The sequence below is a fragment of the Pangasianodon hypophthalmus genome, chromosome 14 (genome assembly GCF_027358585.1).
Source record: "Pangasianodon hypophthalmus isolate fPanHyp1 chromosome 14, fPanHyp1.pri, whole genome shotgun sequence".
In the NCBI taxonomy this organism is placed as follows: domain Eukaryota; kingdom Metazoa; phylum Chordata; class Actinopteri; order Siluriformes; family Pangasiidae; genus Pangasianodon; species Pangasianodon hypophthalmus.
In genome coordinates this window covers 12,554,596-12,581,139 of record NC_069723.1, presented here as the reverse complement: position 1 = coordinate 12,581,139, position 26,544 = coordinate 12,554,596, and the positions used below count along the sequence as shown (strand labels likewise).

General features: G+C 37.9%; 1 protein-coding gene across 6 annotated transcripts in view; it reads left to right on the top strand.

Annotated features, from left to right (window-relative positions):
- Positions 1-26,544, top strand: part of bcas3 (BCAS3 microtubule associated cell migration factor) — a 202,862-nt gene that overhangs the window by 44,070 nt on the left and 132,248 nt on the right. For 4 of the 6 annotated variants that reach the window (XM_026924231.3, XM_026924230.3, XM_026924236.3 and 1 more), the window contains exons 15-17: positions 4,300-4,564; positions 17,173-17,323; positions 24,138-24,182. In XM_026924231.3, coding sequence (XP_026780032.1) covers positions 4,300-4,564; positions 17,173-17,323; positions 24,138-24,182 — 461 coding nt within the window. The remainder of the gene's footprint in view (positions 1-4,299; positions 4,565-17,172; positions 17,324-24,137; positions 24,183-26,544) is intronic. The other 2 variants (XM_026924234.3, XM_026924233.3) reach the window with 1 other exon arrangement.

Sequence of the window (26,544 nt, the reverse complement as noted above, 5' to 3'; positions counted from 1 at the left end):
ATTAAATGTTTTTTTTTCCAGTAATCATTAATATTTTCCAGGAATTGGTAACATGTCCCTGCATTTTAACGTTCAGTTTAATTTTATAATATACTATGTTATTGCACAAATCGGTTGGGGGAATAGCAGCTTTTGCAGCTGTTACACTGAACCTTCTTTTTTTTGGTTGGCAACTTGTGAGGTATTATTTGCTTAAGCAGAACTAATATTTATCCCTAAAGGCCTGTATGTATCCAGCAAAGTGTCATGTTTAGATATGCACACAATGATGCTCTCTGCTCCAGTGTGCAAACTTCTCACAAACTAACAGTCCAATGCACCGCCAGCTTTAAAAGCCTGCCTATCGTTTTGTCCCATTATTTCTCATGCTTACAAACACTGATATCGTGCTGACTTGAAAATGATTCACCATTAAGCACTGCCAGTAAATCCTCTTTCACAGTCCAAACTTTAGACATTATTTGCAATTTTTTACCACATTCGCATTTCCCATGAAAATCCTGTTATGTGCAATGTGACAAATAACAAAACTGGATTTTGTGGAATTTTTCACATTACCCACAACTAAATGGGTCGGTTGATTTTTCCCGATAATGTGTTGCGTCCTTTTCACACAAGCCCTCCTGATCATTTCTCAAGAACTGTCCCAGGCTTTGTACCTGAAAGACTGCTGTGTGAGTATATACAGTACTGTGCAAAAGTCTTAGGCACATGCAAAGAAATGCTGTAGAGCAAAGATGTCTTCAAAAATAATGAAATTAAATGTTTCTACATAAAAAAAAATACAATAAAGAGCAGTAAACAGTAATAAATAAAACAAAGTCAATATTTGGTGTTATGACTTTTGAGACTGCCTTTTTTTTTTTTTTTTTTTTTTTTTTTGTAATCTCAGGTACAATTTATGCAGTTTTATAAGGAAATTAGCTGTAGGTTTTCTGAGCATCTTGCAGAACCAGCCACAGTTCTTCTGGAGAATTTGATTTGCTTCTTATTTTTGCAGCAAAACCCAGTAACCATGTTTTTTTGTCTGAAAAGTGGTCTCTTACATAATATGCTGCTTTCTTTACTGATATATAAACATTTTTCTGTAACATTTAATTTTGTGCTGGAAAACTAATGTTTGGAAATCTAAAATCTTTTTGTACTAACTCAATAATGTAGAATCATAAAATAGAAGTCAACAACAACATTTGTGGTTAAAAAAATAGGGTGCCTAAGACTTTTTCACAGAACATACATACGTACATACACAGACTATTCCTCCCCTTTTATGTCTATTAGGAGAAATGTAAATATCATGTTTGTTTTTAAGATTATGTAATCTTTTAATGATGGTGAAAGTGAAGCATTTCACCATCAAACAAAGGTTTCACGTCGGTTCCATGAGGAACCATACAACAAATTGTTTCCCTTTTAGAAGACGTACCATAATCCTGTTGCACCAGAATAAATTTAGGGGTTTCACAGCAACGGGGGAGAATTCTTTTACAATCTCAAATGTTTTCATTTGTATTAGCAAATAATTTTGCAAACTATATTGAGTTTCTCCTCACTTCAACATTGTGGACTATTTTATGTTGGAGCGTCACCTGGGCTTTTTTCAGTCTTCAACTGTCCACCTTCTGTAACCTCAGATTCCTGTTCCTGGCTGAATAGAGTGTAATCCAGTATGGTCTTCTGTTGTTTCAGTCTATCCACCTCATGGTTTGATGAGTTGTGCTTTCTGAGATGCTTTTCTGTTCACCACAGTTGTAAAGAATTGTTGGTTATTTGAGTTACCATAGCCTTCCTGTCATTTCATCACTGAAATCACATTTTTTCCCCATTCTGATGGTTGATGTGAACATTAACTGAAGCTCTTGACCTGAATCTGCATGATTTTGTTAAGGGACCGGTGAGAGTATAATCCCAATTAAGTCCATTTCAGTTCCAGGTTGTAACTTTACAAAGTATGGAAAGGGTAATCGGGGAAGGGGGGACTGTAAGGCACTGTAACCCCTTTAGGACTCTAGGACACTTAACCATCCAGAGAATTCCTGAGGACCTTTTTTAAACAGCACAGTTATGGCAATGACTTTGATTGTGATGTATTGTTAGCATGTGAGTTCTGCACTTCATGAAGTTTTGATGTGAAACTGAAACAGGCCTGTTTTCTCTGTAGGCCCAAACTTGAGATGTACTACAGCCTCACTGTTAGTGGGCCACACCAGGTTTGTTGCCTGGCCATGCATAGGCTTTGATCCTGCATTGTAAACAGCACAAGCAGCAGAGAACATGCACCCTCTGAGACACATTATCTCGTGCAGAACAAATAAGAAGAGTGATAATGCCCTGTGGGCGGACGCAGACACTCGGCCTTATCTCGCTGGCTTACTGACTGCGTTTGTTCTGACTACCAGAAAGCTCTTAGAAGTGTGCATTAATGTAAATACCACCCCACTGATGACCAACACTGCCCGTGACTCAAACCTCTTACTGACCACTGAATTCTTCTGTTTCTCTTCTGATTAACTCTTTCAAAGAGTTCACATTGTTTGTGTTGGCAAAGTCCAAACCCTTGAATTGGCAAGACAGATAAAGAAGTAAACCAGACAACTAGTGACAAAAATGAAATGATGTCACCCTTACTAATGGAATTGGTGTCACGGAGTAGGAAGTGGTCACTGAGCTGCCGCCACTAAACTTCTTATCACCAAAACAGTCAGACTGATGTGAGACTGATAGGCTGACAATCTGATAGGACTAGAGATAGGCTCGTGCATTCCTGCAGGTGATGGATAATCACGAAAGGTGTGGCCGAGAATGTTCATTACGGCTGGCACGGTGTTGTGGGAAGGCACTTTAGATGGTCCGATCTCTCTGGAAGACTGTTGACGAGGATGAGCAGTGGCACAATCAGACTTTCAGAGGCGCCGCAGTGAAGAGCTTATCTCTAGCACTCGAAGGCGAGCTTTGCTTTAATCAGAAGTGTGTGTGGCTCAAATGTGTGTATGGAGTGTTTCCTGATAGAATGCCTAGGCTGGCTCCTTGCGTTTTTGCTTAAGAGAGAAATGCCATGTCTGTAGTGCAAAATTGTAGGACTTGCATGGCGGTCATCTTCTAGTGACCTCTTGCATACCAAGCCACTCTGCCTTGATAAGCAACACCTCGCTCATTCTTTTCTGTCGTCACATGGCCCACATTTTTGGGGAGATGCTATCTTTGAGATTGTTAACAGTCTCTCTGTTGGCGGCACTTGCCGGTATATACTAAACACCTGGCTGTAGGACCAAACAGGCTTGTGTGATACTGTTAACCAACCGGCTGTTCAGTGTGATTATGTCTGGAATGTGTTATAGAAACAGCCGTAGAAGTCATATTAAAAAACAAACAAACAAACAAACAAAAAAATGTTTTTTGTCCTTATGAGCTACATAGCCCCAAAAGAAAAAGATGTTTGGTAGACAGTAACACTTTTTTTTTTATACCACAGCAATTTTCCCACAATGACATTTATTTATTTATTAAATAATTATTTATTAAAGAACAACACTATGTTTAATGTGGTGAAACGTTGGTTCCTATTGTACTTTATTTATAGCAGCTATAACCATTCGTTCCTCACTAGCCTCACTTTTTCTCTTCCTCTTGAAGTTAATACAGAACAACTTTATCTCTGACTGTTAGAAAGCACTGATACAGGAGACTCCTTCCATAAATGCTAAATTAACAGTTGTTGAAGTTTCACCATATCAACAATTACACACACATTATTTAAGTCAGCCTTAGGGTGCAGTTGCTGCCAGTGACTCTGTATTTGGTACTGTGTTTGTCAAAGCATTTAAAAATATTCCTTAACATGAGAAGCATATTGATTGACAAACTAAAACTAGATTTATGGATGCATTTATATTTGAATGCTGTTAATTCAACAAATTGATATTTTTGTTTAAGTAAATTGTGTGTTAATCATTGTAACCCCGTTCGTGCAGTGACACTGGAATTGGTGTAGATTTTAGCTGTACCTGTTTGAAAGGTTGACCAAATTGCAAATTGTGTCTTTTCTGCTATGTGTATAATACACAATTTATAGTCAATTTATAGATTTATAGTCACGGTGTGCATCTTTTGGGACTGTGTGTGTTTTTTTTTTTTTGTTTTTTTTTTTAAAAATTGACCAAGAGTGAGATAGAAAATTGGTAAGATTTGAGACGTTCTTTCAGATCCCAATAACGTTGTGTCGTTGTGTCTTTCCGACACATTCTTTCTCTCTCTCTCTCTCTCTCTCTCTCTCTCTCTCTCTCTTTCTGTGTGATGCAGGTGCAGGACATCTGCTTCAGTCCTGACTGCCGCTGGGTGGTGGTCAGCACGCTGCGTGGCACCTCACACGTCTTCCCCATTAACCCGTATGGTGGTGCACCATGTGCCCGCACACACCTGTCCCCACGTGTTGTGAACCGCGTGAGCCGCTTTCAGAAGAGCGCAGGCCTCGAGGAAATCGAGCAGGAGCTGAACAGCAAGCAGGGCGGCCGCTGCAGCCCCATCGCCGGCCTTTCCAGCAGCCCCTCCGGCTCTCCTCTACACGGTCAGCACACACACTGTACATCTAATGTACATCTAATACACCTGCACAACACACAACTTTCACACAGCTCTGACTGCAGGAGCTTGTATCATTCATACACCCAGACAGACATATTTCTATGTCCTTGGCTCAAAATACAGTGATATAACAGCATACAAAATTATCTTCATACTGGGTGACTGTAGATCTGTTCTGGTTGGCAGAGCTGCTTTTCTGTAAAGTAAGACACGAAAATGGTTACAATCATAAGTCTTTACCTGGCAAGCTATCCTTGACATGTATTTAGCAGTTGTTTAATAACTTTAGCACATACACATACATACATACACACACCACATACATACATAAGCGCACACACACCCAGCACTGGTTGCTCAAATCAACAAGGGAAAGAGTAATCTTTTCCTACCTAGACTCCTGGCCGTGGATGGCTGTGACATTGGTATCAGGATTTGAAATTGGGATCTCCTGACAGTTGGGAGACAGCTTATTGTGAATTTTGATGCTGCATCATGTAATCCATTGGCTCTCAAACGTTTTAGAACCAGGGACCCATTTAACTGTAAAATAAATTTCACAGACCCTCTTAGCACAGATTTCATTTATGAACATAATCCAACTTTTTAAATATTAGGCTTTCCAGCAACAGAACACATTAGGTCCAAGTTGACATTATTTATAGGTCTACTTGTTTTTGAGTTAGTGATGTTTGGATTGCTTGGAATAAACCCATTCAATTCCAGTCAAACAGTCTAATTACTATAATAACTCAATAATAATAACAACAAGCCATTTTTGCAATAAAACAAAATAATAGTAAATTATAAATATACATTATGGACCCCTGGCTATGCTTCACAAAGCCATGTGGGTCCCTGGACCCCACTTTGAGGACCACTGATGTACCCTATGAAGTCATGCTGTGTGGACTCTATGTGTAGTACACGTGTTTAGGCATATGCCACCGCTGAGCTTGTACGATGTTGTATTATGTAGTTCTTCCATACGCAAACGTCTGTAAAAATGTCTGAGATCTTAGATAGCCATGGTCATTAGAGAGTTAATCATGTCACCTTAGAAGACCTTGCACCCAAACCCACTGCCCTCAGTGTCACAGCTCTGTGTGATATACTCTGTGTGCACTGGGTTTGTCAAACACTGTCCATGGCTACAAACACACTTGATTGACAGTCTCACGAGCACACACACACACACACACACACACACACACTCACACTCCGTGCTGACTGCCACAGGAGCTGGCGTGGCTGTCGACACTGTTTACCCATCAGTGCTCTCTAGTCCACAAAGCAGCAGTGGGATTAATCAATACCCCGTACACACTGAAAGCACCCTGCTGATGTGTGCTCAGCAGGCTCCAGCAGCCCAATGGGTGTTTGTGGAGCCCCCTGGAGAGACTCTAAAGGGTCTTACTTACTCACTGTCACTCTGGGTCATCGATCACACACACACACACACACACACACACACACACACAGTGCTCACACTCCTTCTGTGCGCTTTCAGGATTTTGACTTACACATACAGATGTCGGGGGAAATATTTATTAATTACAATTACAGTTTGCAATTACCAAATGCACATTCAGCAGGCCAGATCTATGACATGGTAGTACTCAGTGTGTCTCGTGTAGCCATGAAAGTCCTCGCAAGATGTGTTTCATAAATCAGACTCACTTTTCAAAGCAGTGCATTAGGTCCACCTGTCACAAATTAGTTTTTCGTCTGAGTTTGCTCCTGCTGCAGTGACCAGGCAAAAACTTTAGACTGATGGAGAGGAATCTGAAGATGTGGCGGTGCACATTTTAAACCCTGTACAGGATTTTACTTCAAAGCACAAGGCTGTCCTAGTTTTTATAACTTCAAGGCTTGTTCAGTGGATCCCCAGGCTAAAAGATAATAGGTTAATGGAGTCTGGCTTTTACACTCATTCACATGAGTGTGTGTGTGTGTGTGTGTGTGTGTGTGTGTTAGAGAGTGAGTGAGTGGGCATTACGCTTTTCCACTACCTCTCTTCCCCTTTCTGTGGTCCCCAGAGGCCTGGTGAGTCCTTACTCTCCTAAAGGTCCTTACTTTGAACTGGAATGTCTGGACCACTCACTTCCTGTCAGCACACTCTTCCTCTTTTACAGCTCTTCATCTTTAAGTTACCCTCTCAGGATTTATCAGCACCATTTAACCTCCTTGGGAGTATGTGGCCTTTTTATAGAAAAGATTTAAATTTTTACTTGCATATTGAAATGCCTTTCACACTCATGTTCTCTCACTTTTGTCCAAACAGTTTGATTTTATTATAACTTTTCTAAAGTATTTAAATATTAATGAAGATATTTATGTCACATCTTCATTTTCTGTGGAATGTCAGTATGACAAAATAGATAGTATTTTGGATACTAAAACTCAGTGTAGAATACAGTCAATAAATGAACATGTAATATTTTTGTTATTCCATTAATGTTTTTCACAAGATTTACTGTTTTCTGAGGAAATCAGATATTGGTGGACTTTTATCTGGATCTAGATTCAGTAGTTTTAAGGCCACTGGTTCACACCGAAGATACTACATTCATTAGACTGATTTTCATGCACAGATTTTCAGACAGGAAAAGCCAAATTAATCCTAATTGCGTTTTTTTTCTTGGTGATACGTGAGGTTTGTGGGTGTGAAGCCAGCAGCAGATTAAAAACGTGAAAGGTCACAGCACAATAGCCATAACAACAGGCGTGTGATTGTCGGCTGTGACAACACATTGATTTGGGGAAGGAAGTGGAGACATACACATCCTACACTGCTTGCTGGATACAAAAATAGAACAAAAAAAAAACTTTCTTTGCTCCCTGTTTAATTATGGATCTTTTTTCCTTTCTATCAGTCGTGTATCTTTTCCTCTGGAGACACACTGCACAATTATTGCATAATAGATGCTGCTGTGTCCAGCTCAGGTACACTCTGTGTAGAGTTTCACTATTATTCCCTGATGCATTTTTGCTGCTCATTGGCCACTTTAATAGGAACAGTCAGCCAATCATGTGGCAGTAGCACAGTGCACAGCAGCAACTGAGGACAGGCTGGTTTGAGGCTTTCAGAAACTGCTGATCTCCTGGGATTTTAGCAGCCAAAATTTTGTAGGGTTTACACAGAATGGTCCCAAAAAACATTCCAGATCTATGAGCAGAAATGCCGTGTTGATGAGAGAGGTCAGAGGAGAATGGTCAGACTGTTTCGAGCTGTCAGAAAGACTGTAATAACACAAATAACTACTCTTTACAACTGTGAAGAGCAGAAAAGCATTAACAGTTACAACAGCAGAGGACCACATCGGAGAGGAGGGAAACCTGAGGCTACAGTGGGCACAGGCTCACCAAACCAGGACAGCTAAAGACAGGTAAAAGACAAGGCGCTAAAGTTACAACATGTTCTCTGTAGTGAAGTGTATCTGATATATGATGCTAGCTCTCAGCATCAATACCTTCAGTGGTTTGGCTTTTAAACTGGCTTTTTAATAGTGGATCCTCTGCCTGTGTTACTGTGTGATCCAGCTGTGCATCAGCCTGTCCTTTGTCATATTTGTAAATAAGAGGTGAATTTTGAAAGAAGCAGGAATGAAAAGTCTTCTAGAAATATAAAATGTAAAAAAAAGCTATTTTTATACAGTATGCCAGTATATTTGTGGGCATTACTTTGTGTTACATTTATTAGTCAGTTATTTGTTGAATTCTGTATCACTGTATCGCATTGGCTTAACTCCAGTGTACAGAGTTTCTCATTTAATCGCTTCATCAAGCTCAAATGAAGATTCTAGTATATTTGTATGTGTCTGGTGTGTGTGTGTGTGTGTGTGTGTGTCTGTCTGTGTTGTGTGTGTGTGGGGCTTGTAGTCAGGCGAGCAGATCTGATGGGCTCCGGCAGGGTCAGAAGACATACTCTCTGTAATCAAAAGCTGGCTTTTTCCCCCGGCACACACACACCCCTGAAATCCATCTCTGTGACTTTAACAGCGAGTTGTCTTAAAGATAAAGTGCTGCTCGTCCGCTCAGTAAACATCAGGCATCCAATCAAGCCAAGCATCAAAGCGCTGCTCTTGTTTTAACATACCACATGTATCATCGTGCAGATTTATTGCTCTGGTTATAGCGTGTTGTGTCCGTGCCACAAGGCTGTAGTGTACAGAGTCACATGCTGTTCCCTCTCTGCCCTTCGTGTGGCGCTGTGCTCTCAGCTTTGCATGGCGAAGCCGGCAGAGTGGCTGCTGGAGCTCTGAGAGCAGCGGGATTATCTCATAAGGCTTGAGCTGTGCTCCGAAATTTCTTCTTGATATGAATCTAATCCAACAGAAAGGCTGCAGCTACTCTGTGATTTGTGCTTTATGAATGGCCTCCTGTTAGGAATGTACGGTTTTATTTCCTCTTCTGATTAGCCCTTAAAGACACTGTAATAGGGATTAGTGCAAAATAAATTGAGATAAACATGCCTGCTTTCTGAAAACTCAATTTTTCTACATAATTAAAAAAAATGCTATTAACTGAAAAGTAAGTGTGTGATTTTTTTTTTTCCCCTTGTCTATCATTGGAAAGAAAAAAATCACTTCACACTTTAGTTGTTAAACAATATATTTCGCCTTGTTTTGTACCCATTATTACACACAAACAAACAAACAAACAAATAAATAAAGTAAATAAATAATAAGGAAATAATAAATAAGTAAGTAAATGAACACCTTACTAGGTTTATTTTTATTCACAAACAATTCTTAAGAGACAAAACATTTTTATTTATGTATTTGTGAAACCAACAGTAAATGTACTTAATACAGCTATTTTACTTTTTAATCGTCTAATAGACATCACATAAAAACAGTATACACACCTTTCATTTTCACGTTTTTATATCAGTAAGGATTTTGCAAATTTGCATTTTTAAGTGTCATCAAATTAAATTGTAGCTTACTTACAATATATGTCTTTAATGTTTTTATGTCTTTAATGCGTCTTTAACATTCTTCTGTCTCACAAGCGTGTACACTGTGTCATGTGAAGATTTGTAGAGAGGGCCGATTTGGATTTATCAGTCATCGTGAGCCATGATAATATTTGTTGCCCTTTCCCACCGTGCAGTAGTGTGTTTTTGACACTTCTCATGACCTGAGGCTCTCCAACACAAGTTCTCACCATCTTACAGAGAACTTCCTCCTCACTGTAGTTAACTTTACTCCTGACCTTAGAGGAAATGTCTGATAGATTTAATTTAGCCATACATACATCAATATTTTATAGATTTTTGTTATATTCACTCAAAAAAAATAATGATGGCAAATTTTGGTAAAATCTTTCTGTATGTATGTCTGTTTTGAAAGTGTCTGCATGGTTAGCTTAAACAAACAGGGCTGTGCTTTCTGTCTTTGATCATTTGCATCATTTTTAAAGAAACCGTTTTCTATTAGAAGAGATGTGTTCATTGCTGTAAGCAGAAATGGAGGTTTGGCTGTGTATATGACTTTCCTGTGTGTTCATCTTTGTACTTCACAACGAGAAGTTTGAATCTAACATAATGTTAATATTATTTAGACACTACTTTAAACGTTCTTTTGTGGCATTTGGTATTTATAAATTTGGGTTCAGAACAGGTGGTGTATTAGTAAAATGCTGGACATTTTAATTACATTTGCACATTTAGAAAATATGCCATTATTCTAATCAGTAAATTTAGAACACTGGACTTGCTCATATGTGTCAGATGTTTCCTTTAATTATTGTTCTCGCTGTATGACCACATGTTCTTTGCTTCCCAAATGAGTCCCAAATTAACTATGTGTGAGCAGTTAAACTGGGATTCATTCTGGAGGGGAAGAACATGTGGCATTATGGTGGTCACATTAATTAAAGGAAACAGTAACACGGTGTTGATATTTAACACACAAAGGGCTCCTTATTTAGAAACCGTGTATTTGTTGTTTCATTATTAGAATTTGCTTAGACTGCTAAGATTCAGCCAGGCAGATTGACCAAGGAAAGGGGAAACCATTTTATATTATTATATTTAATTTTGCTAAGACTTTAGACGCTACTACTCCTACTAATAAAAATAATAACAACAACAATAATAATATGGTAATAAAAATTCAGTAATTTATAAATTCTATCTATCTATCTATCTATCTATCTATCAATCTATCTATCTATCTATCTATCGCCATTCAAATTTACAAATTATTGTAAAGCTTTATTTATTTAGATGAATTTATCTGTTTGTTTGTTTATTTATTTATTTATCTAAATTGACAACTATTGAAAACTATTTCTCTTTTTAGGAATTAAGTTTTTAAATTGAGTAAATAGTGGCAAGTTTGTTTTTTGTTTGCTTGTTTGTTTGTGAAGCTACACTGAGAAGAAGCTGTTTATCTTTTAAGATTTGCTTTCAAAAGGAAAATTAGTTAAATTTGTCAGACTTGTCTTTCTGTCTATCTATCTAATATATATATATATATATATATATATATATATATATATATATATATATATATGTGTGTGTGTGTGTGTGTGTGTGTATGTATGTGTATATATACACACACATACATACATACACACACAGTACTTATATATATTTAAAAGCAGTACAGCAAAGGATCTTACATATTTATTTGGAATGAATAATTATATTATTATTATTAGTAGTAGTAGTAGTAATAGTAGTAATGTACGTATGTGCTTGTATTTATTTCTGTATGTGTGTTAGAAATTGCACTTGCTGAAGTAATGGGCTATATAGATTTAGCTGCATGGTTTATATAACGTATCGTGTATTGACTAGAACCCTGGCGCATTGGTGCACTCACAGTTAGGGATATTTCTACATCTTCAAGGCAGTGTGTTTTTTGCAGATCAAAAGCCTGCTGTGGTTTAGCATAAATATGTCCAAAATGGCCTTTTGTCATTGGAGCCTTCATGACTTGGAGGGCCAGATATGCTCCCCACTTACACATAAGTAAATTGACATGATCAAATTACTGTTTCATGATCAGAGCCACATGCTGAGGTCCATTGATTGAGTCTCTGGATGCCTTCCTGTTCATCCGCTCATGCCCCATTTGCTCACTGCGCTCATCGGAGGTGAAAGATGCAGTGCTACACACACACACACAAACACACACACACACACACACTTTCGCAAAAACGCAACTCTCCCAAACAAACTTGTTCACATATGGTTCTTGTAATAGTGTCATCTGAGCCCCTGAAGAGTACAGATTCCCAGTGTCATCAAGGTGCTTGCTGATGAGCTGTAAGTGCAGACATGCTGTATAACTTATTGAATTAGATTTTTGGGCATCTGTATATATTTAGCCTGAGTTGCTCAATAGGTTATTTATTAAGATGCAAATGTAGTTATTATAAATAATACTAAGTATATCATATTTAAAAATCTTAATATTAGAGTGTGACTTGGATTCATATCAGCAGGTCTACAGTTTTGTTTGTAGTGTGTCACTAAACATTGAAATATTAATGCTATATGATGGTAAAGAAATTATTTTTTCATCTGTGGTACTATTTCTATATCTTGGCCTTCTGTAAAAGTGTGCAATTATAGCTATTATTTAAGATAAAATACAAACCAAACCACTTTGTTTACCTTGTAAATGCAGAATTAAGTATCCCATCTCTCTTGTAAAAGCAGTTATGCTACAGCAATATGTCCTAATATTCAGGACGTTTTACAGAATATTACACTTGCTGTCAATAAAATGTGCTGTCAAAACTTGCTGTCCCTAACATCCATTCAGTGGATGGCAGCTTGCCATGTTTGCAGATGCTGGCTCGACTCCACTGTGAGCTCGAAAATAGTAGCCCAGCATATACAGCTTAAAAAAAAAAAAAAAAAAAAAAGAAGAAGAAGAAGCTGAGGCAACCTTGGCTCTCGTTCACCATTACCCAGGAGTCAGCGCTGATGTCTTTTCCACCAATGTCTGATTTCCTCAGAAAACAGTAAATCTTGTGAAGTTTATTTTCTTTGCAGCATCTGTGTTTTATAATGGTCCTTTTAATTTGTTTTCACTTTGTCCAGTGGGATTGCTTTTATCCGGCACTTTCTGGTCTCCAGTTTTTTTTTTTTTTTTCCTCCTGGAAGTGAGTATTTTAATAATGATAGTTCTGGGAATTGGCACAGCCAGACTTGACAGCGCTTTCCCTTTAGCAGAACAGCCATTGTTCCTCTTCCTCTCGTCTTCTCCCTGCCTCTTTTCTTCAGTCCCCGCCTCTTGTGTGCTGTACACTTCATCCAATACATGTCTGTGAAACTTGGACTTAGAGGGGGGAAAAAACAAGAATGGGGAAATGGTATATATATTGAAGTATTCCCATAGCAGGAGCAGGGCTTTATATAAGGCACTTCTTTGCAGTCTCAAATCCTGTGCTATTTCTCAGTGTTTAACATTTAAACCCGCTGAAATACAGTATATCATATAACCTCGTGTCGTAATTTCCCAGGGAGTGTTTCTCATGTTAATACAGAACAGCTTTATATGCTTATTAGATGAGAGTTGATGGTATGTGTGGCTTAAAGGTTCTTTTCAGGAGCGAAAGCATGGTCAACACTTTCCCTGATGCAAATAAAACAGCTTGGGAGAGAAAAACAAGATATCAGTGACAGTGCAGGCAAGTCTGTGCCATTAGAAGAAAATGCAAATGAGCGAGAGGGGGCAGGATCCTGAGGGGTCAGGTGACAGCATGACCCAAGCTGTCTCCTGGAGTGAGGCCTGCAACGGCTGTGGATTTGCATTGATGGATCTTCTTTCCATCGGCCTGTCACGTATGAGTGCGCAAGCTCTCGCGCATGAGTCATTAATCAAATGACAGCTCTGTAGCCAGCATGGCTTGGAGTGACCAGGCACCTTACACACCTAGACGTGCCACTTCTAAGACTTTGGGTCAAGCAGGCCACGTTGACGTTTCCATCTACTTTGCATTCCGACTTGGCCTTGGGTGCGTTTGGGAGATGTGCGCGGGATTAGAGCGCTGTAAACCTGCAGTGAATGTAGCTGCCCCTGCTTTGTGTTTTAGGCAGACGTTAAAATGATGGAGAGGAAAGGTAATACAAGGGCAGAGTATGTCTTCTTGGAAAGATGCTAAATTCATTAAGATTTTTCCTTCCCCTTCTCCTCGTCTTTGTCTGTCAGAAGCACCATTATGGGTTTTCAGGCTGCTTCCTGTTCAAATTCCTTTTATTTTCTGCTGCTCTTGCGCACAAAAGGTAGCTGCGTTTGGGGTGTAGTGGTTTTGAAATGTGAAGGGCCCTTGAGAGCTAGGCACTGCGTGGAATAGGGCGGGGGTTTGTGTAATGTCTCCAGCAAAAGCCTGGCTTTATTGAGGGCCATGAGCCTTAAATAGCTGCTCTTGGGTAAGCACAAAGCCAGCGTTTCTGGGCATTAGTGAAACACAGAGAGTCTGGGTAATGATCTAAAACCCCTCTAAAACACTGGTGCACGGCTGTTCTCAGCGCTTTCACTCCCAGATAATCAGGTTTTATGTTTTAGATTTTTCTCATTGAGGGCTTTTGCTCTGTGTATAGCCTGAAGTTCTACAATATTACTGAGATGATGTCAAAAACGTAGCAGTTTGACGAAGGAAACATAATGGAGTAAGAAAAACACTTCTTTACTGATTAAGCCGTATATTTATTCTATAGGATGTATGTTATTGTGGCTTTTGTTCACACTCACACACACGCTCACACACACACACATGCGCACACGAAGACCTGAATACACCATCTTTGATAGATCAGGTTCAGTTTCCAGGTTTGGAATTTTTGGATAATTATACAGAATAAAAATGTAACCACAAGTTCACATTTATTTAAGTTAATGCTGTGACAATATGACATTTCTTTGAGGGACTTTATCTTTAAGCACTTAGCTATTTAACCTTCATATAAATCATTGACAGAAAGGAAGCAAGACAGTGCTACAAAAGTATATTAGTATATTAATATTAAAAAAAAAATGTCCCTTGCAAATTAAATCAATAAAGTGATATGAAATTATAATAAAAATCCTTTTTTTTTTTTTTTTTTTACACTCACATGCCCCTGATTTATTTTACAGTTCCCAGTACTTAGGCCCAAACATTTTAATTGTGTGTAGTTGCTGTTGCTGTTATGCTACTTTTCTGAAAATTGATACAGCTCATGTTATGTTCAGTGCATGAATTTTCTTACAGTTGAATACAAGCTTAAGCTTATATAGTCACTTAAAGAATTATTATTTATTTATGGTAGTAAATTCTAGAATGTACTTTAAAATAACAATAAAAGTATACGTATTGTTGCCAGGAAAAGTATTGAGCAGTTACTTATGTAGGAAAACAAGTGAATTACATTTTAAAGCTCTGATGTGTTTAGGATTCATTGGCATTTGCATTGCCTGCACTACTGAAGTAAACAAGCCTAATGTTACTTCATTATCACACTTCATATCTTTACTAGCCTGAGGGTTAAAGAATTTGAATTGGCAATGGATCTTTTATATAAACATGCAGCATATACTGTACATACTGAGGCCTGTAGAAAACAGGTGTGTTTTTTATATTAATGAAAATTCTCTGGTGTATTTAGGCAGACCGTAATGATGTTAATGGTACAGCTGATGTGTCACTCACTGGTCAGCAAATATGTGTGTGTGTGCGCGTGTGTGTGTACACACACACACACACACACACACACACACACACACACACACATATATATGGAGGTGCATCAGGATGGACCGTCGTGTCTGATCAGCTCCATATGTGCAACAGGCTTGTATGCTGAGCTTTGCTTCAAACCTGTACTACCCTCTACTTGTGTTTTTGTTTTTCAGATTCTCACTTCAAGAGAATCGTTTAAATCTGTTAGTCTCTGCATAGGGACCTTTTTAACCGGGGAAATTACCTTTAGGATATGATTGTCTGTCACAGGCTTTGTGTAGGTTCCCCCTTTGTGTGGGGGTTGTTTGACGAGTGGGGGTTATTTAAGCATGGCTGGTGATTGCGGTTGATTAACGCAGGCCTCTCTAGTGTAGCATCTTGAGCCAGTTAGCCTTAATCAGGCTTATGCTGGACACTGAAGAGTTGGTCCAAGAGATGTCTGTGTGTGCTGTGGGTGTTGGTAAATCACAAGAGAGTCTAATATCTTGTTACTGTAAAATTAAACAGGTGAGATTTGGGAATTTTGCCCCCTCCGTTCGAAACTAATTAAGCCGTTCTCAACGTGAATGTGGATTAATCTGACAGTTGCCAAAGGCAAGTAATGCACATTCAATGAGCGCAGTCCAAATATTTGAGACTCGGAGAATGTAATTATCTTCTGCCGTTATTGTAATATTTTCTGTATTATAGAAATGTTATGAGATTTAAAAACTGTATTTTGTGCCTCACTGTGACAGTTACCGAGTACTAGGTGAAAGATCAAACTGTCTCACATTTAATAATAGCTTCTCTTTTAGCATGCGTGCTAACATATTGCTTTAACAGGCACTTTTAAGATCCTCTGTTTGTAAATTGCAGACCTGATCGCTGATATCTTGGTTTAAGAATGACATTATACTTTAACATTGTCAGCTGTGAAAGCTATATTCAATAGAGGGCAGGTCAGAGCCCTCAAGTATTAGCTGCTTCTTATCTAGATGATCCAGATTAGTACATAAAACTGATTTTTCTAGGTTTGTAGGATACATTAAAATATATTTTTTCTGTATATATATTTTTACTGTAATAATAATACTGTCTAGAATAGTGCATAAGTATGCAGAGATGTTTGCCTAGTTCTAGATTGTTCAGTCTGTTCAGTATAGTCCATGCTGTACTGGCTCCAGTATTCAAGTTGGTACTGCACCATGGTTGTGCATCATGTTCATTTTTTTTGTGCACAATAGACACGCCAAGATGCAGGGCAGCCATCTTGAGACGTGTGCACATACATAAAAACAAGTATAACCCTGGTGTACATTCTTATGCCTGCGGCTCTGTGTTAGCCACACCAGATGGCAGCTCTTTATACGTCCTGGTGTAGGACGTATGTAAGCTGCCATTTGATGCGTGCAACTCAGAAACTCCTCCCAATTCAGTCCTTCGTACTATGAAGTACGATTACAATATTGTCATGGCAACTAGCAGCAGGTCACCACCATCGCCCGCCTCATCCCTTCAAGCCTCTAGCACAGCTCGACTAAACCCACCATCCGTCAAGATACAGGGAAGATGTGCATCAAGGCCTTTCCTCTGTTCTGCACCCTAGTGGTGAAATGAACTTCTCCAGGTTGTATAAACAGCAGAGTCACTGGCTGTTTTCAGACGAAAACTAAAGACCCACCTCTTCACCAAGCTCTTGAATTAGCGCCTAATAAAAACAAAAAAACTTGTGTGTGATGTGTGATATTTTAGCTTGATGTTTTTTAAGACGCAGACCTAATGACCTAACATGAGGATATATTTTTGATAGAGACCGCAAAGCTTCTGTACGTTTCTGTAAGGTTTTTGTAACAGAAAAGTCCTACAGTTTCGTAGCTTAAATAAATCTGATGCTGATGTCTTTTCCTTGTTTTTTTTTTTCAGCCAAACTTACCAACCAAGAGTCCTATAACAACTTCACCAACAACAACATGGGGAATCCGCGGCTGTCCCCTCTGCCAAGCCTAACGGTGGTGCTGCCGCTGGCTCAGATTAAACAGCCCATGACTCTGGGCACCATCACTAAGCGCACAGGGTGAGTTTCTGCACACGCTGTTCAGGATGAAACTGAGATTAAGCAACAAATTGGGTCCTCTTGTTTGTAGGGTACTATATTGTGCCATGTTTGTATGTATTTTTCAGTCATGACTGGTGGCTTCTTCTAACACAAACATTTGTAGTCAGAAACTTCATAACCTAATAAATGTACGATCATACAGTTTGTATGACACTATACTGGCTTCCTGTGCTGGCTGCTTAGCCGCAGGACTAGTCTTTGGACTACAAACATGTCTCAGCTGATTTGGGGTGTGATGACATTTGTTTTAAGGGCAAAATTGGAAATTTACATACTAAAAACAATTTTATAGGAATGCTGATTTTAAAAGAGTTTGCTGATCTTTATTCATGAATAACACTGGATCAGTGAGTGTGAGTAGAATTGTTTTTGTTTTTTTTAATCACAATTTATCACTCTTCCCCTTTGAATATGTCACCTAGCTGTGTCATCTTGCTGTGCTGCTCTACTCTTGGCAAATCACATTTTTAAATTTCCCATTAGTATCAGTGTTATTTGAATGTACGTGTTTGTTAGCAGATAGTGCAATGTCCTGTAACTGGTGTGTTTTTTTTTGTGTGTGTGTGTGTGTGTGTGTGTATAGAACATAAGACAAAAATGATGAAAGTGAGACTTGTAGCTTATTTCATGCAAACTGTGTCAGTTTTCAAAGCAAGCACGAACGATTTTGCATCTGTTGTGCGGACGGGATTTAGATTTCTGTCGTCTTGATGTGTATAGTTCGACTGGTATGCAAACCCAGTGCAGTGTTCTCCTTTATGTTGTTCTTTTCTCTACTCATTATTCAGGTATAATCGATGAATAATACCTGCCAAATGTGCACCATAGCTTGCGGATCGCCTCCGTGTAATATGAACACAACCTTAAAGACTAGTCAACCGTATCAACGACTGCAGTAAACATTTACATACTGGCTCGTCATAATTACGATTTATTCCAATTGTTTATTTTTATTTAAATGGAAAGTTTGAATGGGAAATCCACTAACGAAACAAGTGACGCAGCAGGGGCAATGGCAAAGTGATAAAGACAGAGAAGGGGTACTGTGGGTGGAGGAGTGGAAGCTCATGTTTTAGTTCAGATGCTTGTAGATTTATGGAAATGTGTTATATTTCACAGAAATATGCAAACTGAATTTTTAAAAAAAAAAAATTTCATGAATTTAAACAATTTATAGTGTGGAGTTACAGTACCTATTTGTAATGACAGCACGCTTCCTTTTTGCTCCTTCTTAAACTACAGATTGTAGTAGACAGGACTGAGTGTTAATGGTTGCCAGTGTTTAATATGTCTTCTTATACCACAGCGCTGTTGAATTTTCAAATGGGATTGGTGTTGATTAAATTCTACAACAGCAGCTCTGACAGTAGTTTCAGATGTAATCCAAATCACTGGTTCATTTTAATGTGCTCTAATGCATAATACTAACATAGTCATAGTAATAACTCTTTCACAGGGACTAATCTAAGACTAATAATAAACATATATAAAAATGTTATTTGAAAAAGAAAAATGGTTAAGCTTTCTGGGCAGAGCATATTGTGCTTTCAGATCTCTCAGTACTATGCCAAGCTGGATCCTTTTGTCTTAACAATAACTTATCAAGAGAGAAAAAGAGAGAGTTTGGTGAGGGAATGAAGTAAGGGATAACAGGAATGAACTTAACTTGTGGACATTCTACAACAATAAATGTAACTACGGTTAAAACATATGATGTTTATTAATAAATTAAAAATTGCAATTGTTGACTTTTTTTGTGACATAAGGGGAATAAAACAGTTTAGAATGTGCTGTTATTGGAAAGTAATCAACTTTGGGGTGGTAACTGTAAAACTCTTACACTTTGAGCCGCATCACACTACTTTGTCCCTTATTGTTTTCCTATAACAGCGCTCCCTGTTGTGTTTTTTCTTTACTTATCCTCTTTCTGTAGTAACATTTAAGGAAAGCATCCATCCTTTTCTTTAACATGGCCCTGGCCAATTTCACACTTCTCCACTTTCACTGTTGCTGGATATCAGGCTGTTTACACATTCTGTGCTTCACGTCTGTGCTTTTGTTTGTGCAGATGCATTTATTTTCATTCTCGTCACTTTTTCCACTTTTCTTGTTCTGTCTGCCTTCAGCTGTGACCAGCATGTGAAAACTAAGCAGAAACTCCACTCCTTAACATGCTTATTTCAGAGTCTGCCTCAGATGATATCCGTCCATCCAGCCCTTCCTCACAAAGCCTTAGTGCTGTAGGTGTGTGGGTGAAGGGACATGTCTGAGCTCTGCACAGTGCCTCACTATGAAGGGGAAGTAGATATTAGCAGGCCTCCACCAGTGCAGGGCAGAGCAGGTTGCAGGTTGGAAGCCTCTCCTGCCCTCTTGCGTGTACGATGAGACACTCACACTGACTGCGCAGGAGCAGTGAAGGCCCATCTGTCAGACAGCACAGGCCTCCACACGGTGTGTATCTGTACGACACTCTGAGCACATGCATTTACACCTGTATGAACAATCCCTCTTGGCAGGATGGAGGTGGGACACACCAGGTGCTCAGCCTTTTGTGTATGTGCTGCGCTGCTGTGTGCTTATGTCTACTTCAGCCTGCAGACGCATGTACACACACACATACACACGCACACACATACACAAATAGGGTCAGGAATAGGTAAAAAAATCGATTATTTACTGAAATCCCACACACTCCATTGGTACACTGGTACAAGTTTAAAGCTATGAGAACCATAACCTGAAAGAATGAAAGCATTGTAAATTTGTAGTAAGTCATTTGCAAAATAATCAGGTTTAAATCATAAGTATGACTTTCTCAGTTAATGAAACGTTCAGCTGTAATTCTCCTGAGATTTATTAATGGCCTAATATATATATATATATATTTTTGTCAAATAAGTTTTATTGAAAGACAAAGATTTTGAAGATAGATTTGCAATCTTACATATTTTGTCTCTATTACATGTACAAAGAATACAATCAAAATTAGAAAAGAGAGAGGAAAAGGAAAAAAAAAAAGGCAAACAAAGAGCAGGACACTCGAGTTCTTCGACTCCAAACTTGGCAAACCATGTCTTCATGGTGCTGGCTTTGTGCACATGGGCATTGTCATGCTTCAACTGGTTTGGGCCTCTTAGTTCCAGTGAAGGGAAATTGTAATGCTACAACGTACAAAGTCATTCTATACAACTGTGTGCTTCCAACTTTGTGGCAACAGTTTGAGGAAAGAACACATATATGTGTGTGATGGTCAGGTGTCCACATACTTTTGACCATATACTGTGCAACAGGATCAAAAATAAATTCACAGACAACATGAAAAGAACATGGTTATGTAATGCATAAAATAGCAAACACACTAAAAATACATAACACAATCCATGATACAATCCAGACACTGATTTATGTGAGCATTATAAACACGCTATTAAAGTAAACGTTTGTTTGCATGACATGGTATATCTTTCATTCATTTATTCATTCCTTGTTTATCTGTCTAGTATGTTCATATGTAGATGTAAATTAGATAATTAATATAAATCAAAGTCAGACTGTTCCTTTTCAAAGATTTTTACGTATGATAATTTATTTATCACTGAGGGAAATTGTGAGGATGCTACACAACAAATCTTGCAAAAACAAAACAAACAACAAAAAGTTACAATAAGTAAATAAGTAAATAAAGTGATAAGACTGGCGTCACATACATCTTCACACCCAGTGTTCCGAGCATGACTCCGGATCCACTGCGACCAGGATAAGGCGCTTACTGAAGAAGAATATATAAATAAATATAATAGTAGTGGCAAGTGATCATCTGTAAAAGATCAGATGTCTTCCAATAGATTGTCAGGTCATAATAACCATAAATATTTCGATTACATAAATAAAGTGAATAAATAAATAACTAAAGGGCAGGTGAATGTGAAAGTGTGGCATGGCTTGTACACAGGAAGGAAGAGTTATAAAGTCTCATGGTGACAAATATTATGTAATAATATATAATATGATTAATATATAATATTATATAATAATTAATTGTAACAATCATGATTTCATTGTTGAGCAAAATAATCAAAACAATGATTTAAGCATATTTTTGTTGACGGTAGTATACAGATCCCTGTGTTATGGTAGTTATGCTCTTTACATACCTTTACAAACTGCAGACTAGTTTGTATTACAGTGTGTTTTTCTGAGTTCATATCATTTTGTTTTTATTATTGCTGTATTTGTTATATTACACAGTCCAATGTTATTGAAATAATAGTGCTGAAGTGATGTGACTTAAATTAGCTGTGCAGCAGTAGAGTGTCTCTCGAACCCAACATTTTTTTATACATACTGTGAGCGTATCGTGTCTCACACACACCACATGAGAACACTGGACACCATCATGTCTGTTAGAGCTATTTTTATAAATACCAACATTTGTTTTAATGGCATCATTTCTGGAAATTCAATATTGTCTGTAGTTTTTTTTTTTCAGCTGCATCACATCTTATTCACTACATAGTGCTCTGTTTTTTTTTTTTGGTTGTTTTTTTTTTTTTTTGGTTGTCCAAAATAATAGTAAAGAATATCCCGGGTGCTTATAAAATCTCACAGTGCAACTGGTTAATGTTCAAAGCTATATCCTGTCATGCATTGAGTACCCATAATGCACTTTGTTTGTAGTGAATAGTTAGTAAGACACCATTTCTACCACTCTTTCACTCTCTCTCTCTCTCTATCTCTGTCTCTAACTGCAGCCAGTCAGAGTAAGCACAGGGGGATGTAACAATCGTGATTGGTTATACACAGCAGCCAATGAAAATAGTGAAGGTGTGGCTTAGTGATGTCAGTTAAATAAATAGCCTGAGTGTGTTAAATGCTGTTCCTCTCTACCCAGCATTTAAGCGGTTAGATGTACAGCTTACTGAACCATCTTCTGATGTTTATTCTGTATTTATAACAGAATTTTTGATCTCATACATTTAATTTGTTTTGTCACCGACAAGAACAATATTTATGTGAAACCATGCTTAAATAATTATGACTTTTTTTATATGGAAGTAATATTTCCAGATTCCCTAGCACTAACATATGATGTCATGGTATGATATCTTATCAAACAGGCTTTCTGAAAGTAATCAACTGATACCAAGACCTTGTTATTAAGTTTTTTTATAGACACAAAGTCGGTTAACCATTCTGTTTTACTCATGAATGTAAAGCAGTTTTTATTATTTCAGTTTAAACCCCTGTCAAAATGATCACTTGTGTTACCACTATGAACATTTAACCCAAGCCACAGGCGTGCTTCCATGGGGACCTGCAAAACACACACTCGATTTTCCGTTTATCCCTTAACACAGCTGGACATTTACTGAAGCAGTTTGGCTGAACTACCTCACTTAGGGTTGGAGGCAATTGAGGACCAATCCTGCAACCTGCTGGACTGATCATGTACCTCTGCATTGCCTTCATCCGCCAGCTCAAGTCTCTGTGTCACTATGAATCAGGCTATAAATCAGAACATCACACGCAAAGGCTCATGTAAGCCAACCCAACTCTAACAACTGTCCTCAGCATGCTGCTGCCATTCTCACCATGTTGAGTCAATCAGCGAAGCACACGTGGTACATTAGCAGCTGTTCCGTAACTGTTCTCCAGTAAGAAGCAGATTTAAAGAGGATATCCATCTATTTGTTTGGATTTGTTTGGAGAGTGATAATAGAGATGTGAGTTTTGCTCAGTACAGCAATGTACATTACTGACTTTTTATGGAATTATACACTCAAGGGCAACTTTAATAGGAACACTGTACACCTGCTCATTAGTGTAATTATCCAATCATCTGGAGCAACGCAATGGATCAGATCATGCAGATGCAGGTCAAAAGCTTCAGTTAATGTTTACATCGAACAACAGAATGGAAAATCTGATCTCAGTGACTTTGACCGTGGCAGGGTTGTTGGTACCAGATGGTCTGGTTTGAGTATTTCAGAAGCTGTTGATCTCCTGGGATTTTGCACAAAACAGTCTCTAGAGTTTACACAGAATGGTGCGAAAAGCAAAAAAAAAAAAAAAATTCTGTGAGTCACAGGTCTGTGGGCAGAAATTCCTTGATGATGAGGTCAGAGGAGAATGGCCAGAATGTTTTGAGCTGACAGAAAGTCTGTGGTAAATCAGATAACCACTCCTTACCACTGTGTTGAGCAGAAAAGCATCTCGGAATGCACAACAATAAGGTTGAAGCAGATGAGCTCCGCTAGCGATACCACGATATTAGAATACCCCGTCGGGTTGGAGTCCTGTCAGCCAGAATCTTAGGAGCTGGACAGTTGAAGATTGGAAAAAGACCAGACGATATTTTACATTGATTTAAGCTGCAATTTGAGCTAGACCCCTAATAGTGCTGAAGAAATACTCCAAGAATTTTAGGAAGAACTTCTGACACAAAATAGGGAACCCATTCTCCTTCAATCAATAATGGAAAGTGGACTTTAGTTCTCGTTTATCATTATTGCTTTTAGGAAAACTTTTTTTTTTTTTTTTTTTATTTTACTGTTAGCAGTTAATATCCATTTGTCCATTTAATTCTGCAAGATTATCAAGAGTTCTAAATTGATCTTTTGGCCTTATATTCTTAATTGTGTTGAAAGATAGAACCAGATTGATCTTTGTGATATCCTCAATGATTGTTTCTGTGATGCTCTGTGTTTTTGACCAATTAATTGGACATTAATGGTTTTTTCATGTATGTGTGTGTATCTTTCCCGTCATGAAGACCCTACCTCTTTGGGGCAGGATGTTTTTCCATTAAAACTCCATGGTGAGTTTTTCCAATTCATTCCCAGCATGCTTCACTTTGTATTCACTCCCGTGAATGACTGCATTAATTTTGTACTTTTGATATTTCAGCTTGCTGTTGTCAGTTTTTTTTTCCTACAAGCCTGTGGTAACACTTAATATGCTTTTTTCTCTTTCTGTCTGTGCTTCATTCCATATTATTTGATGAGAGCTGATCATTTTCTTCAACAGCATATATAATCATAAATAATAAATAGATTCTTTAATATAACCATAAACAAATACAATTCAAATATTCTAACTCATTTCTCCTTTTGAATTCTTTCGAGGCATTTTCAAAAAAAAAGTGTATAGTTAGTCACTGAATCTTGGATTTTTTCTGAAATTGTATATTTACGTCTTGTGAGTCACTGAAGTTGTTTTCTGAGTATAGCAGTCTGTTGTGGTGTCAGTGTGTTCATGTGATCGTGGAGAGTGTCTCTGTGTGTGATGGGTTTAATCCCTGAAGCACTGTTTTTCAGGAACATCACATAGCTTCACTTATGCAGTGCTTGAATTCAGGCCAGTTTCCCACAATTACTTATCCATTGCTTGCTTCATTTATCTTGTTTGGACTGAAAGACAATGATTGTTTAGTCAACCGCATCATCTTTGTGCTCCGATTCATCTTAATTTGTGATTTCTAAGACCTGGCGACTTGAGAAAGACACTGAACTCCACAGGGGAGGGGAAGAGTGATGGCTGAGGCAGTCATGCATGTTGTTCTTTTGATTTTAGGACATAATTAGTTAAGAAAATTGTAATTATACAATCATGCTTTTGAATTCAGAAGGGGTTGATTCATTTTCTATTACAGCAGCTCTGACAGTAGTTCTAACTACAAGGTTTCTATTAATGCACTCGTTCAAATACGCTCTAACCTAAGATGAAAAATAAATGGATTAAAAACTTGCTTTTATTTAACACAAAACCTGTATAATCATTGATGGGCTTAAGTTTTCTTTCTTAAGGAGATGTTTATTCATGATTCTCAGGTGTCAGTGTTTGTAACAGTCAGTAAGCTATGGGAAAGTCTTCAGAGCAGAGACTTCACGCTTTTCTTTTTTAAGGATTAGTGAGGGAATAACTTTTTATAGCTGCGATAACATACGTTATAATAGGAACTAACTTGTTTTCCACAACAATAAATGACAAAACTGATAAAAAAAAAAAAAAACATAGTGCATGTTGTTCATTAATAAATAAGAAGCTGTAATCCTTCCCAAATTGCTGTGCAAAAGAGGAAGAAAACATTTTGGGATTTGCTGTTATAGGAAAGTAATCAGGTGGTAATTTTGCATCAGGCCACATCACACTGCCCCTTCAATTGATTATTTTACTATAACAGCATGCTCCACTAGTTTATTCATTACTTAGATCCTGGAAGAAAAATTTAATCTGCTGATCTCAGGTTTGTAGCAAAAACAAAATAATACGCTTCATTTTATTGCAAAAACAAAAAAACTGAACATTTTTCATAATATGCATTGTTTCTATTTCTCTACAGCATTAGAAATGTTAAGAATATTTAATAATAAATATTTCTATCTATTTCTAGCAGTCCCAGTGATAAAACTTTGAATCTCCCTGTGCAGTAGTTAATCATGATTAAAGCATTTAATACTTGGTTCAAAAACATCTTCACTATATTGCTTAATCTTATCACCCACACCTGCAAAAAAAAAAAAAAAAAAAAAAAAAAAGGCCAGCCAACACCGTGGGTGTATTTGACTAATACAGATTAATTGCATGCACATCTGCACATGCTGTTTCATATTTTCTGGAAATGTTTGTAGTCACTGTGTATTTCATAGATAAGCTAGATTTATGAATGGCCTAATTTAACTGGCCCACTTACAAGGAATCTCGGGCCATTAAAAGAATCCCATTTGTGATCATTTTGGTAGAAAACTTCCACTAGATGGTCTCGTTAAGGTTTTTAAGCCGCCTTGATTCTGCCTCTGAATAAAAAGCATGTGCTGCCTTCCCCTTGGTCTGGGAATGAGAGCTCCACCTTATGATCGAGTACTCTTCTTTTTAAAGTCTTCTGTTTTCTGTTTCAATGTTTTGAGAATTCAGAGACATTTTGTTCTGAGAAACTGTAATATCCTTAATGATTTCCTTCCTAATGAGTTGCTAATGCAAGTGGCACCAGTTCCATTCTCTTCCCTGCACTTCATTTACTTAAATATTTTCTTGAGTTTCTCTTAATTGAATGAAATAACTCTTCAAATGGCCCACGGGATCACATGACAAAGGTTGAACTGTGAAGCCGATGAAGCCGAACTTCAGCTTGTCTTGTGATAAAATCTTTGACGTGTCCTTTGATGATGCGTGTTTTTAAA